Here is a 16,777-nt window from a genome sequence, read left to right as displayed (position 1 = left end):
TTTAGTACTGAGTGTGCTGGTGCTATTGAGAATGTAGCAATAATTGGTTCATCCGTGAGCTGATGTTCAGAGGGTTGCAGCCAAGTTTGAGATGCTGGACAACGTTTTAGGTGTATTACAAACTAAGTTAATCGTGCCTTTTAGAATTTTTGTTTTGACAGTGTGTAATGTAAATTCAGCCATCACTCACTTGTATCCTTTAACTTACATTCAAGGTAACTATATAATTATGTATATAGGTATACTTACATAGATGTATACTGTTAATGTATTTAATACATTTGTATGTGTATATGCAAGTAGAAACTCTGTAACCAAAAAGTAAAATAATTTCTGTCATTAGAGCAGTGTTTCTTGATTTTCTTTCATTAACCTCCACACCTAAGGAGATTTTAGACATTTTTTCCTAATTGTGCCTCTCCAAAGAAATTTTAGGATCACACCATTGCGATATAGGTTTATGTATGTATGTACATCTGTGTTTATACATAGAGTAATTCTTTCACCCCCCCAAGACCAATTTTTATTCCTTTGGGGATGATAGCATCACCCTTGAGAATGCATGCATTATTAAAGTGAGTGTTAATCACATGGAGTTTTTTTGTATTATACTGTACAGTTTACAAGAGCAAAACCTTCTCTCCCACATTTCCTGTTTTTTGGTAGCCTCTTGAATGGATTAGGTAATGCTGTTGCTATTTACTGTACACCTCAGTTTTAAACAGCCCTATTCCGCATCACCTGAAAATGCCTAGCTGCAGCTGTGTTCAAACCCATTCTAGTCCAAAATAAATCGTAGAAGACAGTCAAATCATGAAAAATTTAACCTGTATTTAAGCAGGGTCACTGGTTTTTTTGTTTTGTTTTTTGAGGCAGAGTCTTGCTGTGTTTCCCAGGCTGCAACCCCTACCTCCCAGGTTCAAGTGATTCTCCTGTCTCAGCCTCCTGAGTAGCTGGGTCTACAGGTGCATGCCACCACACCTGGCTAATTTTTGTATTTTTGGTAGAGACAGGGTTTCACTATGTTGGACAGGCTGGTCTTGAACTCCTGACCTCAGGTGATCTGCCCACCTCGGCCTCCCAGAATGCTAGGATTACAGGCGTGAGCCACTGCGCCCAGCCTGTGTTTTAATAATATTTTTATTGAGATGTAATTGACATACCATGAAATTAACTTACAGAGTGTACAGTTGAGTGGCTTTCAGTATATTCATAGAGTTGTGCAGCTATCACTGCTATCTAATTTTAGAACATTTTCATCACCTCAAAAAGAAACCATGGTCAAAATTTGAAACTTCTGTGCTTCAAAGGATACCATCAAGAAAGCGAAGATAACCCAAGGATGGGAGAAAGTGTATGCAAATCATATATCTGGTAATGCACGTATATCTAAAATATATAAGGGTCTTGTATAACTCAATACTAAAAAGGTAAACAACCCAATTTAAAAATAGGCAAAAGATCTGAAGAGACATGTCTCCAGGGAAGACATACAAATGGCCAATAAGCACATGAAGAGATGCTGAGCACCATTCGTCATCAGGGGAATGCAAATCAAAACCACAGTGAGATCTCACCCACAGTCACTAGGATGGCTCTAATTAAAAAAACAGAAAATAACAAGTGTTGATGAGGATGTGGAGAAATTGGAACCCTCATACGTTGCTGGTGAGAATGTGAAATGATACAGCTGCTTTGGAAAAGTTTGGCAGTTTCTTAAAACATTAAACGAGTTAATATGCAATCCAGTAGTTCTAGGACTATACCCAAGAGAAATGAAAACATGTGTCTACCGTATTATTGTACATGTCCCTTTTGGGGAAGATGAAAATGTTCCAAAATTAGATTGTGATGATGGTTGCATAACTCTGTGAATATGCTAAAAATCATTGAATTGTACACCTTAAATGGGTGAGTTATATGGTATGTGTGAATTGTATCTCGATAAAGCTGTTTTTCTCAAAGATGAAAACAAACCAAACAAGAACACACTCCCTCCAACTACTACCCACTAGCAGTCACTTCTTATCCATACCCTACTCTCCACAGCCCCAGGTAACTACTAATCTGGTTTCTGCCTTTATCAATTGGCCTGTTCTTGATGTTTCATGTAAATGGAATCATACAGTCTGTGACTTTTGTGCCTGGCTTCTCTCACTTAGTACATAATATTTTCAAAGTTCATCCATGTTGCAGCATGTATCAGTATTTCATTACTTTTTATTGTTCAGTAGTATTCAATTGAGTGGATATATCACATTTTGTTTATCTGTTCATCAGTTGATGGATGTTGGGGTTGTTTCTACTTTTTGGCTATTGTGAATAATCTGCTATGAACATTCATATACAAGTTTTTGTAGACATGTTTTTGGTTATTTTGGGTATATACCTAGGAGTGGAATTTCTGGGTCATATAGTAACTGTATGTTTAACTTTTTGAGGAACTGCCAGAATGTTTTCCAAAGTGGCTGTACCATTTTGCAATCCCACCAGCAACCAATTTTTAAGTGGAGACTGATCATATACTCCTTAAAATGAATTTCCCAAGTCTTCAGCTAGATTCTCCTTTCCCTCTCCCCCATGCAGGGCCACATAGTCCCTCGGTTGGCAGATTAGAGGTTTAAACCTTAATTGTAAGGCTTTTTTATCCCTCCTCCAGATGCGCGCGCACACACACACACACACACACACATGCACTTCCCAGTTTCAAGACTCTTGTGAATCATACAAATTCTACCCAGCAGCTCTTCCCAGGAACCTCACTGACAAAGCTGTTTTGAGGGCTTTTTCTGTTTAATAATAGATTATATTCTTCAGGACTGTATCTCCTTTGAGAAACTCGTCTTAAAAATATACGTGAAGCTTTGTGGGTTTTGTCATTGTTGTTTGTGTTGTTTTTGTGTTTTTGAGAGGGAGTCTCGCTTTGTCGCCCAGGCTGGAGTGCAGCGGTGCGATCTTGGCTCACTGCAACCTTAGCCTCCCGAGTAGCTGGGACTACAGGCATGTGCCACCACGCCCGGCTAATTTTTGTATTTTTAGTAGAGATAAGGTTTCACCATATTGGCCAGGCTGGTCTTGAACCCCTGACTTCGTGATCCACCCACCTTGGCCTCCCAAAGTGCTGGGATTACAGGCATGAGCCACCACGCTCAGACAAAGCTTTGTTTTTAATACTAGAACTTTGTTGGACATGTACATCTCTATTTTCAATTTCAGCTATATTTTTGTACACTCTATACCCCCACATAAAACATGGCACCATAACATGCAAGGGGCATTGATGCAAGGCTTGTTCAGCCTGTGTCTGTCTCTGACAGTCACATAGTTCAGTGAGTGGCGTCAGGGAATCATCCTCAGTGTAGTCAGCTATTACATGTTCTCAAATCTTATTTGTATTTTCAGCTTCTACCATATCTGTGGGTGGGGGGAAATAAATTTTATATGTAGATTACTCTCAATTCATATTATTCTCCCTTTTACTTGTTCCAAGACAGCTTCTGTATACTTTCCAGGGTTGCTGCTTTAGTCAACTTAGAAATTTGGTGAAAGTATGTTTACCCTTTCTATGAGCTTAATAACAGTGCAGGAGATTTCATTCTAACCCATAATCTTTTCTTATAAAAAGTTCTGATGTTTAAACTCATTCTTGAATGTGGAATATCTGTGTAATGTGTTCACGGTCTCCAGGTGCAGGGGTGGCTGCTCATCTTTCCAGAGTACAATATTCACTTCTGGGCCTGGCACACAGTGGGCACATATTGCTCAATGAATGCTGCCGAATGGAGGAATATGTTTTGTTTGAAATACAATGAATGTTTCACACATCACTTACGTGCTCCACATACCTGTTTTCTCCTCTTTTTCAGGCTATCAGCTGTACTCTGAACTGTAGTTGCCAAAGTTTCAAACCCGGGAAAATAAACCACCGTCAGTGTGACCAATGCAAGCATGGATGGGTGGCCCACGGTAACTTTATTTTTCACCCTCTCTTGGCCTGTAGTGTTACCTCTAAGTAACTTAGAGTTATTCAGGAACTGATTTAATATCTTAAGAATGACAACTAACTAGTAAACTAGTAAGTTACTAGCATGTCCCAGGTAACAGGCTAAGATTCAAAGAGTCTTGAATCTTAACTACTCTATATGGGAAGTGTCTTATTAACCTCATTCTAAAGATGTAGAAACTAGTGCTTCATTGCTTTCATTCTGTAATGATAGAAGTGTTCTGTTCTATCTATTACAGCCTCTAGGCTAGGATTGCCAGATAAAATACAGAACGCTCAGTTAAATTTGAATTTCAGATAAACAGCAGATCGTTTTTTAGCCTAGGTATATCCCAATGAATATTTTTAGTATATGTATATCCCACCCATTCATTGTTTATCTCAAATTTACATTTGGATTTAACTGGGCATCTTTTTTTATTTGCCAAATCTGACAACTCTACAGTAGTCACTTGTGGCTACTGAGTACTTGAAATGTGACTAGTGTAACTGAGGAATGGAGTTTTAAATTTTGTTTAATTTTAACTTAATCTAAATGTAAATAGCCATATGTGACTGATGGCTATTACATTGGACAGCGTGGCCTTAGGGGGTTTAATTTGTTAAGCCCCACAACTAGAAAATGTCAAGCCCCACAACTAATGCTCAAACTCAGATCTCTCAGATTCCCAAACCCAGATTCTTTACCCCCAGACTCTATGCTTCCTGATTAGCTATTCTCTGGATTATGCACCTCCCACCTCAGTTTTTACCCCTTTTCCTTATTCCTTCCTTGTTTGTGACTATTTCTTTCCTTAGCAAGGCCACAAGAAAGGGAGAAAAGTCTCAGGCTAGTTCATTTATTTTAGAAGTTCCTGTAAATAATTTGAAGTTTCATAGCTATTAAGGTATTTAATCATTTGTATATTCATGTATTTTCTGTGGAATAAATAACCAAGAATTAGTCCTAACCTACTTTTTTTTTCAGTGTTTCTCTTACAATTAGAACTTTTCAAAATGACATTTCCTCAATTTGATTTTTCAGCTCTAAGTAAGCTAAGGATCCCCCCCATGTATCCAACAAGCCAGGTGGAGATTGTCCAGTCCAATGTAGTGTTTGATATTAGCAGCCTCATGCTCTATGGGACCCAGGCCATCCCTGTTCGCCTAAAAATCCTACTGGACCGGCTCTTCAGTGTGTTGAAGCAAGATGAGGTTCTCCAGATCCTCCATGCCTTGGACTGGACACTTCAGGATTATATCCGTGGATACGTACTGCAGGTACAGTAAACGTGAACATTGTCCTCCTAGGGTGTTTTCTGAAATTTGTGCCCATATAACTGAGGTAACCCAGTTACCTCCCAATGCTACAGCCCTTGGTGGCCATCTTTCCCTTTAATACTTCTTTTCTAATGGCCTAAGCCCCTACCTCATGTTCTTGGGGGGAGCCCAAGGCTTTCCTCCAAGATACCTATGAAGCTTTAGGAGCATTACATATTCTCTGATTTGGCTTTTGCTAAACTACCTCTTCTACAATAAACCATTTGCCCCATTTCAGGTGCTGCCTCCATGTCTTTCATTAGTCCCAAACTACTTACTGACACAAGATACTGTCTGTATCAGATTTTACTGAGAGTTTGGGATTGAGAAAGGGAACTTACATGAACCACACAGCAAACAACTTACAATTTCATAGCACACCTTCCTGTTCTTTAAAGCCTTCTGCCATCTCACTGATGTTCTTCCTTCCTAGGCTCTATTTTTTACATTTCTGTGTTCATGTATGCATTTGCTCATTCTCAATCTCTCTCTATATATATATGTGTGTGTGTGTGTGTGTGTGTGTGTATGTCTCCCTCCTTCCCTCCCTCCCTCCCCACACCCCAGTTTTCTTTTGGCATCTTCATATATTCTCTTCTTTTCTCCAGTATTCCAAGCCCTTCATCCTCTCTGTCCTCTTTATTTTGCAGAGTAGTTTACCTCTGTTCCCAGATCATGCTGAGTGTGTAGGCTTCATGTTTCATTTCCAAAGAGGCTATCAAGGTGTTTTTAGAAGCAAAGAACATGTTTCCTGAGATGAAGCATCATTCCTTTAAGATATGAAACAGCTACAGCATTGTATTTTCTTGCCATTACACTAGAAAATGTCAAAGTTTGGTAAAAATTTCAATGAAATGGGAGGCAAACATATTTCCAAGACCAACATAGATGTCAGTCTTACTGAGGTAGGCCATGTGATTAAAATGAACACTAAAAACAATTTTATAGACCTAGATCCTCTCCCAATAATCTTAAGCTTAGGTATATTATCCCCATTTTCCAGTCAAAAAACCAGAGGCTTAAAGTGCCTCAAAATCATGCTGAAAGTCATTTCACTAGTATGTGGCAGACCCAGAATTTGTACTCACTTCTTTTTAACTCAAAAGACCATAATCTTTCCCTGTAAAAATGTTTGCTCACCTCTAGTGCAGGACCCCCAGCAGACTAGAAACAACCGTTTATGTAGAGTAGCATTATGACCTTACGTTATGACATAGATCAATATTTAATGATCCTAATAATCTTGCTTTCTAGTGTTAGGATTAAAAATATGGAATCAATTACCTTGAACCTCTAGTGCATGAAAAATTTATGATGTTACATTCTTCATCATCTTCAAAACTCTTACATGCACTGTGAAAAATCTCAGTAGGCCATCAAATACATGTTCTGTGATAAAATATTTATTGTAGTTTTGGGAAAAGTTAGGCCTTGCTAGAGTTTGAAAGATCTCCAACACTCCAGTGTAATTACAGCCCTGCTTTGTGAATGTGTGCAGTAGATCAATACAGTTCATTTGTTTTCTGATGTTAGTTGCTTAGGAAGATTATTAAACTTGCAGCAAATGAATACTTGAGCTGCATCTAGGCCTGATTGTTCCATCTATTCTCTTTAGATAAAGAAGTTACTATTGTTCAAATGATACATATTTTAATTTTAGCAGGGAAAATTATTATGTCTAATGCTAGACAAGCAATTGGTCTGAAATGAGGTGAAAAATAATCACTACATTTCCCTGACTTCAGCTTGAGTAATATGATTCTATTTGTCTCTTTTGCACCAATTGTAGGACTACTGCTAATATTTGTGCAGCTTATGTTCTGCACAAAGCTTCTGGCCTGGGAGAGTAGGGTGAGCAGGGACTAAATTCCCCAAAGCCCTGCATTCATCTTTTTCCTATATGCACAAAAGTATCCCATAGTCTAGTGGACTACATTTTTAGAGGAAAGGGTAAGGAGTTGTAAATTGATCACACTTCTAACATCTGGTTTTGGTTTAGGATGCATCAGGAAAGGTGTTGGATCACTGGAGCATCATGACCAGTGAGGAAGAAGTGGCCACCTTGCAGCAGTTCCTTCGTTTTGGAGAGACCAAATCTATAGTTGAACTCATGGCAATTCAAGAGAAAGAAGAGCAATCCATCATCATACCACCTTCCACAGCAAATGTAGATATCAGGGCTTTCATCGAGAGCTGCAGTCACAGGAGTTCTAGCCTCCCCACTCCTGTGGACAAAGGAAACCCCAGCAGTATACACCCCTTTGAGAACCTCATAAGCAACATGACTTTCATGCTGCCTTTCCAGTTCTTCAACCCTCTGCCTCCTGCACTGATAGGGTCATTGCCCGAACAATATATGTTGGAGCAGGGTCATGACCAAAGTCAGGACCCCAAACAGGAAGTCCATGGGCCCTTCCCTGACAGCAGCTTCTTAACTTCCAGTTCCACACCATTTCAGGTTGAAAAAGATCAGTGTTTAAACTGTCCGGATGCTATTACTAAAAAAGAAGACAGCACCCATTTAAGTGACTCCAGCTCATACAACATTGTCACTAAGTTTGAAAGGACACAGTTATCCCCTGAGGCCAAAGTGAAGCCTGAGAGGAATAGCCTTGGTACAAAGAAGGGCCGGGTGTTCTGCACTGCATGTGAGAAGACCTTCTATGACAAAGGCACCCTCAAAATCCACTACAATGCCGTCCACTTGAAGATCAAGCATAAGTGCACCATCGAAGGGTGTAACATGGTGTTCAGCTCCCTAAGGAGCCGGAATCGCCATAGCGCCAACCCCAACCCTCGGCTGCACATGCCAATGAACAGAAATAACCGGGACAAAGACCTCAGGAACAGCCTGAACCTGGCCAGCTCTGAGAACTACAAGTGCCCAGGTTTCACAGTGACGTCCCCAGACTGTAGGCCTCTTCCCAGCTACCGTGGTTCAGGAGAGGATTCCAAAGGCCAACCAGCCTTCCCAAACATTGGGCAAAATGGTGTGCTTTTTCCCAACCTAAAGACAGTCCAGCCAGTCCTTCCTTTCTACCGCAGTCCAGCCACGCCTGCCGAGGTAGCAAACACGCCTGGGATACTGCCTTCCCTCCCGCTGTTGTCCTCTTCAATCCCAGAACAGCTCATTTCAAACGAAATGCCATTTGATGCCCTTCCCAAGAAGAAATCCAGGAAGTCCAGTATGCCTATCAAAATAGAGAAAGAAGCTGTGGAAATAGCTAATGAGAAAAGACACAACCTCAGCTCAGATGAAGACATGCCCCTACAGGTGGTCAGTGAAGATGAGCAGGAGGCCTGCAGTCCTCGGTCACACAGAGTATCTGAGGAGCAGCATGTACAGTCAGGAGGCTTAGGGAAGCCTTTCCCTGAAGGGGAGAGGCCCTGCCATCGTGAATCAGTAATTGAGTCCAGTGGAGCCATCAGCCGAACCCCTGAGCAGGCCACACACAATTCAGAGAGGGAGACTGAGCAGACACCAGCATTGATCATGGTGCCAAGGGAGGTCGAGGATGGTGGCCATGAACACTACTTCACACCTGGGATGGAACCCCAAGTTCCTTTTTCTGACTACATGGAACTGCAGCAGCGCCTGCTGGCTGGGGGACTCTTCAGTGCTTTGTCCAACAGGGGAATGGCTTTTTCTTGTCTTGAAGATTCTAAAGAACTGGAGCACGTAGGTCAGCATGCATTAGCAAGGCAGATAGAAGAAAATCGCTTCCAGTGTGACATCTGCAAGAAGACCTTTAAAAATGCTTGTAGTGTGAAAATGCATCACAAGAATATGCATGTCAAAGAAATGCACACATGCACAGTGGAGGGCTGTAATGCTACCTTTCCCTCCCGCAGGAGCAGAGACAGGTAAGGCATCTGTAGGCAATCATTTTTTCTAAGGCAGTGGCTCTTCAAGTTTAACATGCATCAGAATCACCCGGAGAATTGTTAAAACACAGACTTCTGAGCCCCACCCTAGAATTTCCACTTCATTAGATCTAGGGTGAGGCCTGAGAGTTGGCATGTTTAACAAGTTCCCAGATGATGCTGATGTTACTATTCTGGGGGCCACAGTTTGAGAAACACTGTTGTATGAATTTTCATATTTCAACATTCATGAATACGAGTTCCCAGATGATGCTGATGTTACTATTCTGGGGGCTACAGTTTGAGAAACCATTCTATGAATTTTCATATTTCAACATTCATGAATTTTTACTTCCAAAAACCTAACCTAATTTGGCTGCAAAACCTGACCTGAAGTGATGTGAGGCTACTTGTAATCTTCTTTAATCTCCTTTTGTGTGGATTTATAAATACATATATAGTACAAATAGTAATGGATTTATTATAGGGCATTAACAATGTTTCATTATATGCATCATCCTGCCTGTCTGAAGTCTGAGAAATTCTGAACTCAGAAACACATCCGGCCCCAAGGGTGTGGGATAAGAAATCATGAACTATGGCCGGGCGCGGTGGCTCATCCCTGTAATCCCAGCACTTTGGGAGGCCAGGGCGGGCAGATCACAAGGTCAAGAGATTGAGACCATCCTGGCCAACATGGTGAAATCCTGTCTCTACTAAAAATAGAAAAATTAGCTGGGCGTGGTGGCATGCACCTGTAGTCATGTCCCAGCCACTGGGAAGGCAGAGGCAGGAGAAACGTTTGAACCCGAGAGGCAGAGATTGCAGTGAGCTGAGATCATGCCACTGCACTCCAGCCTAGCGACAGAGCGAGACTCTGTCTCAAAAAAAAAAAAAAATCATGAACTAGTTGTCACATTAGCAGGTTGAGTAAAGCGTAAACAACTATTTGAATAAGAGTGAGAAGGGAGCTTTTTAAATTGCCACTATAGCGTCCCAAAACGTGACTCATTTTCATTTGATAATATGAAATCCATAGAATAAAATATTTTCCTTTATTTCTACTTACCCAGCTACATTTGAAAGGAAGAATCACTGCTTGATTGAAGGTTTTTTAAATATTAAGTTATAAAAGAATAAAGGTGATTGGCAGGTTGTTTCAGGGACTGTGATTTCTGGTTGAAAGTTCCTGAGTTTTCATGACACACACACGCAGGCAAACTGTTTACAAAGTCCCCCGCTATAGAGCATATCTCATCACCGTGGGGATAGCACTGGTGTTACTGTCTTGCTTGTGCTTTTCTTCATAAACTTGAGTCACCTAACCACTCTTCAGGTCACCTTCCTCCCCAGCCTATAAATGGAAGAGCAAGCATACCAAAAGATGGCCCCAGGAGGCTTATGGAAAAGATCAGCTGCCTGATGAAATGGAATATGATAAATGTTAAATGGTACACTGAATATTAAAATGCTACATTTGCAGAAACAAGCTTGACTTGAAGCAGTTCAACACCACCACTTGGTCTAAGTTGTAATGCCTAATTTGTTAAGAGGGTGAAAATTTACAGACTCCCACACACATTCCTGGACAGGGCTCATAAGAACATACTCATTGTCTTTAGCAAAGAGGATAGAGCACAGGAGATATTAGTTAAATGTTTATATTAAATCAGTGTTTCTACTGATAGGATGTTGAACCAAACCACCAAGGTACCCTAATTAGTGAACCAGTCCTTCTCCTTCAGCCTCCAAGAGGAGGAGTGTTTGTTCATGAATAAGCTGTTGTTATAGAGACAGTCATGTTGGTCATATTATCTTTGATATTTATGATACTGTTCTATCCTACAATATCTACTAAATTAGAAGGCATATTGGATTCAAGATACTTTTTCATTTGATATTTATTTTTTCATAGATTTAATATTTCCTTATGTTCTGACCTATTTGTATTAATAGAGCCGAGCCTTCCCCCACCACAACAGGAAAGCATCTTGCGTTATAAATTAAAACCACTAATTAGTCTAGAACTTGAAATGCATTTTACCTAGAATCTATGATTTAAGTTACAGTATTTTAAATTTGACTTTGTGGGCAGGCCCAGACCTGACACCATTTCTCTCAGTCAGAGATTGAGAACCACATTCCTGTAGGGACATTTAACTTCTCTTTGAGCCACTGCTACTGCTAGCAACAGTTACCAAGACCCATCAGGAAGGGACTGGGACAACACCCTGGATGCTTATTTACCCAGCAAATATTAAGAACTGTCTATGTTAGGTGCTGGGGACATAATCCCTGCCCACAGAGGCCTTCTGTAGTGGAGGAGACAGACCAGAAACAGGCAATTACAGTTGAATGTGATTACTTCTGCAGTGAAGGAAATGTAGGATGTTGTGGGAGGGCACCTTGAGAAGTTAAGGAAAGCTTCCTGGAAGAAGGGATATGTCTACACCAGTAACTCTGAAACATTTTGGTTTTATAACCCCTTTACAAATACTTAAAACCTAAGGTTACTCAAGAGCTTTTCTCTATTTGGGTTATATCTATCAAAATTTATCATATTAGAAATTAAAAATTTAAAAATTGTAAAACTTTAAATTATATATTAACATATGTTTATGAAAAAAACCCTACATTTTCCAAAGCAAAAATTTAGTGAGACGAGTGGCTTTGTTTTACATTTTTGTAAATCTCATTAATGTCTGACTTCGTAGAAGACAGCTAGATTCTCATATCTGCTTCTGCATATGCTCTGTTGCAAAATTGTGTTACATAGCCTCTGAAAAACTCCACTGTTCACTCATGAGACAATGAAAGTGAAAAAGGCAAATAATATCTTAGTATTATGAAACTTTGACTTCAGGAACCCCCTGAAAGGGCCTCAGAGATCACTAGGGGTGCTCAGACCACACTTTGAGAACCACTGGTCTCAACTAATCAAAATAGAAGCCAAGAAGAAGAGTTGGAGGAGAGAGGTAGAGGTTGTAGGGTTGAAGGGAAGAGATGGAGACATGGGCAGTGAGTACAGGATTAGCAGAGTCCTAGAAACCAAAGCCTGGCATATGATCCAGAGGGTTTTTACAGTTGTAGTAGTTACTGGTCTTAGGGGACATGGCACCTCAGGAAATGTATCTAACCCTCTAAGGCTTGAGAGGAGCGAGAGCCCACAAGTTAGCCATTAGTATGCATGGAATACTCAGGAGTTGAGTATGAGGCCCAGAGGTTTGCTTTGTTCCAGTAGGGATCTTTCTTTACAAGGTTCCAATAAAAGTGTTTGTCTTTCTTTTTAACCACTTGTATGTACTGGAACCTGTACGTCAACCCAGTGTCTGGTTTTCTGTCGGCACATACCAGCCCCTTCAACCCAGAATGCTGACATAATCACAGGGCAGAGTTGGAGTTAAGAAGGGCTGCTTGCAAAGTGGGTGATCTGGGAGTATAATTCTGATTATGTCCAGAATATATGTGTAAGGGAATAGAAGACAGAAGTTGAACAGTAAATTTTGTACATTTTATAAAACATAATTAAGCTTCCCACACGTCTTTGGGGATTTAAAAAGTTCAATTCTTAGTTATTTTGGTGAAGGTGTTTTCCCAACTTGACTCTGCCATACATTCTGATATGTATTGGGGGAGTGTTTTCTCTATTTGGAATAATTCTCCTATCACCTTTAAGACTGTAACCCCCTTGGTAAGGACTTTTGCTTGTCAAAAGTTAGCAGAGGATTTCTGAGGAAGACCAACACTGATTTACAAGTTACTTCCAAATGATAACATATGACTAAAAGGCATGTGTCATAATGGATACTCATTATCTGTCCTTCGAGAGTAATCATTGGGTAGAAGATTGGTGGTATGCTTATTCTGCTGCATTTGCAAAACTTCTGTCTGGTATAGGATAGTGAAACGTTACAAATATGAACTAAACTACATACACACACAATTCTAGCCAATTGGATTCTCAACCACACTTTTAGAATTTTTGGGATGAAGTGTATGTCAATGCACTTGACCAGTGCTATACAATAGAAATACGATGCAAGCTTCATATGAAATTTTAAATATAGCCACTGTAAAAAAGCAGATGCAGTAAAATTTAATAACATTTAACTTCAGTATATCCAAAATATTATCCTTTCAACATATGATACTAGCCACATTTCAGGTGTTCAGTATCCATATATGGCTAGTGGCTATCATTGGACAGTGCAGCCCCAGAAGGTAATGTTTCCTGATTTCATTGAAATAAAGTCCTTATAGTTTGTGACCAGTTTTCTCCTGGGATCTCCTGGTTCCAGAGTTGTAGTTAAACTGGTCTAGTTGATGCAGTCTAGTCATTCTGGGAGACAGAACAGAAATAGGCAATTACAGTTGAATGTGATGACTTCTACAATGGGGGAAGTGCTGCTGTGGGCACATGGGAGGGCACCATGAGAAGTTAAGGAAAGCTTCCTGGAAGAAGGGGTATGTCTAAACCAGTAGCTCTGAAACAGTGAGCTCATTTACAGAAAGGACATGAGGTACAGAAAGTACATCAAACAGACAGTGGAAATCAAAGAAGACTACATATTCTCAGTTTCCAGACTGTCGGCTTTCCTGGTGAACACTAACTTCTGGCAAGCAATGAACAACAGTGGGTCTGTATCCACCAGACAGGTGTTACATCCCATGGGGGCCTACCCCCTTATCATCGGTGCTCCCATACCACGTTTTTCCTGGTATCTACCCAGTCTCTCCACTCAGAATGATGACTGTTTCTAAAACAGCCCAACCCATTACTAACCATCTTTTCACTCTTGTAGACACAGCTCAAACCTAAACCTCCACCAAAAAGCATTGAGCCAAGAAGCATTGGAGAGTAGTGAAGATCATTTCCGTGCAGCTTACCTTCTGAAAGATGTGGCTAAGGAAGCCTATCAGGATGTGGCTTTTACACAGCAAGCCTCCCAGACATCTGTCATCTTCAAAGGAACAAGTCGAATGGGCAGTCTGGTTTACCCAATAACGCAAGTCCACAGTGCCAGCCTGGAGAGCTACAACTCTGGCCCCTTGAGCGAGGGCACCATCCTGGATTTGAGCACTACCTCGAGCATGAAGTCAGAGAGTAGCAGCCATTCTTCCTGGGACTCTGACGGGGTGAGTGAGGAAGGCACTGTGCTTATGGAGGACAGTGATGGGAACTGTGAAGGGTCGAGCCTTGTCCCTGGGGAAGATGAGTACCCCATCTGTGTCCTGATGGAGAAGGCTGACCAGAGCCTTGCTAGCCTGCCTTCTGGGTTGCCCATAACCTGTCATCTCTGCCAAAAGACATACAGTAACAAAGGGACCTTTAGGGCCCACTACAAAACTGTGCACCTCCGGCAGCTCCACAAATGCAAAGTACCAGGCTGCAACACCATGTTTTCGTCTGTTCGCAGTCGAAACAGACACAGCCAGAATCCCAACCTGCACAAAAGCCTGGCCTCATCTCCAAGTCACCTCCAGTAACAAGATGGCAAGCCAAGTATGCTCAGATAAGCTTTTTTCATAATTCAGGAATAAAGTAGTCCATAGAAATGTTTCTGTTTCATATCATTTGGGGCGAGTCAGGCAAAAGTATTTGATTTGACTTTATAGTTTTCCACAGCACAATGAGCAAAAGACAGACCTCGTGGGAAGATGACACTGGGGCAGCCCTTCCTATTATTTTTCTTAGCCCAAGAGGTCTTTCACTGATACAAGGAAAACTTGCAGAAATGCGGTTTTTCCCAGATTTGTTTACATGTTCCCTGGGACAGATCCAGGTCTGCAGATCGACACCAGTGGGCCCAGGACCTGGGGGTGGCTTTAAATGAGGCTTGCAGTGTTAAGGGTCTTGGATAAGAAGGGTCCTGGGGAAGAAGACTCACTGTGGACAAGATACCAGTCCCAAAAATAGCATTTTCAGTTCCTTCTTCAATTAGTTTGAAATCCAGACCTGAGTTTGGAAGACTCATTTTTTGAGACCATCCCTGTGTTTGGAGTGGATAATTGTCCCTCCCCTCAGCCCTGCACCAAAGGTCTCATATGTTACCCCAGGGAGTTCTCAGAGGATTGGGTTGGCCTCTAACATGTTCCTTGTTAATTCTTGTTCTGTAACATGCATTCAAGAAGCTAGGGCGAAAATATCTCATGCACTTAAATAATGGTCTTCAATTTAATTTAAAAATATTTTGATAATATTTAATTTGTGCTTATGTGGTGTTTGGTGTGAGTGCAGATATTGCACTGTGTCACCTCTGGATCTCTGCTCAGAAGCAGAACAAGTGATGACCTAAATGTCAAAATCACTGCTCAGTTTCATTTGGTGAACTTCAAACTGTTCTTTTTGGTCACCTGTGGAATGAATGCAAGCATGATTTTGGCAGGAACATTTGTACATATTCTACCATAGATAATGTGGTTCTGATGGTTGTTGTGTATTTTCAGTATCACTGGATCCCTCAGTCTTCACCGTTTTATAAATGTATAAGATTAGGATGAACTTTTGAATTTACTTGGTAGGAAAAAAAGTAGGACATTATTGCCATATTGTATGTCTTAATATTTAACTTATTCTGAAATATATTCCACACTGTTACATACATTTTCCATGGTAGAAAGGAAGTTCAGTCAGTCCTGTGGAATGAAACCATCTCCTGAAATTCAGCATTTGCAGTATTCTAAAAGCCTGTGTAGGTACAAGGACATCGATTTTGTATTCAGAATTCAAGTTAACTATCTCTTAAATTCGTGGTTGATGTAAGTAATAAAAAACATTCTTAAAGAAAGTTGAGGGTTATAAGAGATATTATTTCTGTGGTCTAAAGGTTAAAAAGCCAACAACCTGTTACCAATTATTTCAACTTTTTTTGTTTTAATAAATGTGACAACTTAAAACTTGTTTCTATTTAAAGTGAAATGTATCTTTCAACTGTTTAGTTACCCAGCTGTTTAATATTCCAGTTTTCCCAAAGTGAAAAGATTTGTATACAAATGTTTTCTATGATTTAATAAAAATATATGGCACACCTTTTGTTTAAAAAGGCAAACATTTGTAAAAATGGTTTTGTCATATGGGCTGCGTTTTGTACAAGTGTATATCCTTATGCACACAAACAGAGATGCATTATGAATTTGACAGAGCTGAAAACCCTGGAGGGTGGGGGAGAGTTTGGTGGACAGGGAAGAGTGTCAGTAACTACTGACACATCAAACAAAAGTTGCAGAAATTAATGAGTTCAAAAAGAAATGAAGTGGTTACTTCATTGGGAGGGGGATTTGGGTGTGCTGATCTTTTATCAAGAAAAATACAGCCCGGTCCCAGTGGCTTATGCCCGTAATCCCAGCACTTTGGGAGGCCAAGGCGGGCAGATTACTTGACATCAGGAGTTCGAGACTAGCCTGACCAACATGGTAAAACCCTGTCTCTACTAAATATACAAAAAATTAGCCGGGCACAGTGGTGCATTCCTGTAATCCCAGCTACTCGGGAGGCTGAGGTATGAGAATCACTTGAACCCGGGAGGCAGAGGTTGCAGTGAGCTGAGATCGCGCCACTGCACTTTTGCCTGGCAACAGAGCTAGACTCCATCTCAAAAAAAAAAAAAAAAA

General features: G+C 40.7%; 1 protein-coding gene across 3 annotated transcripts in view; it reads left to right on the top strand.

Moving 5' to 3' along the window:
• The window catches only part of BNC1 (basonuclin zinc finger protein 1), a 28,808-nt gene extending 12,593 nt beyond the window's left edge, over window positions 1-16,215 (top strand). For all 3 annotated transcript variants that reach the window (XM_055362803.2, XM_055362804.2, XM_019010301.4), the window contains exons 2-5: window positions 3,867-3,966; window positions 5,028-5,263; window positions 7,302-9,166; window positions 13,969-16,215. In XM_055362803.2, coding sequence (XP_055218778.1) covers window positions 3,867-3,966; window positions 5,028-5,263; window positions 7,302-9,166; window positions 13,969-14,653 — 2,886 coding nt within the window. In that variant the 3' untranslated portion in view covers window positions 14,654-16,215. The remainder of the gene's footprint in view (window positions 1-3,866; window positions 3,967-5,027; window positions 5,264-7,301; window positions 9,167-13,968) is intronic.
• The last annotated feature ends 562 nt before the right edge of the window (window positions 16,216-16,777 follow it).

The sequence above is a fragment of the Gorilla gorilla genome, chromosome 16 (genome assembly GCF_029281585.2).
Source record: "Gorilla gorilla gorilla isolate KB3781 chromosome 16, NHGRI_mGorGor1-v2.1_pri, whole genome shotgun sequence".
In the NCBI taxonomy this organism is placed as follows: Eukaryota; Metazoa; Chordata; class Mammalia; order Primates; family Hominidae; genus Gorilla; species Gorilla gorilla.
This window is presented reverse-complemented; position numbering and strand designations above follow the sequence as displayed.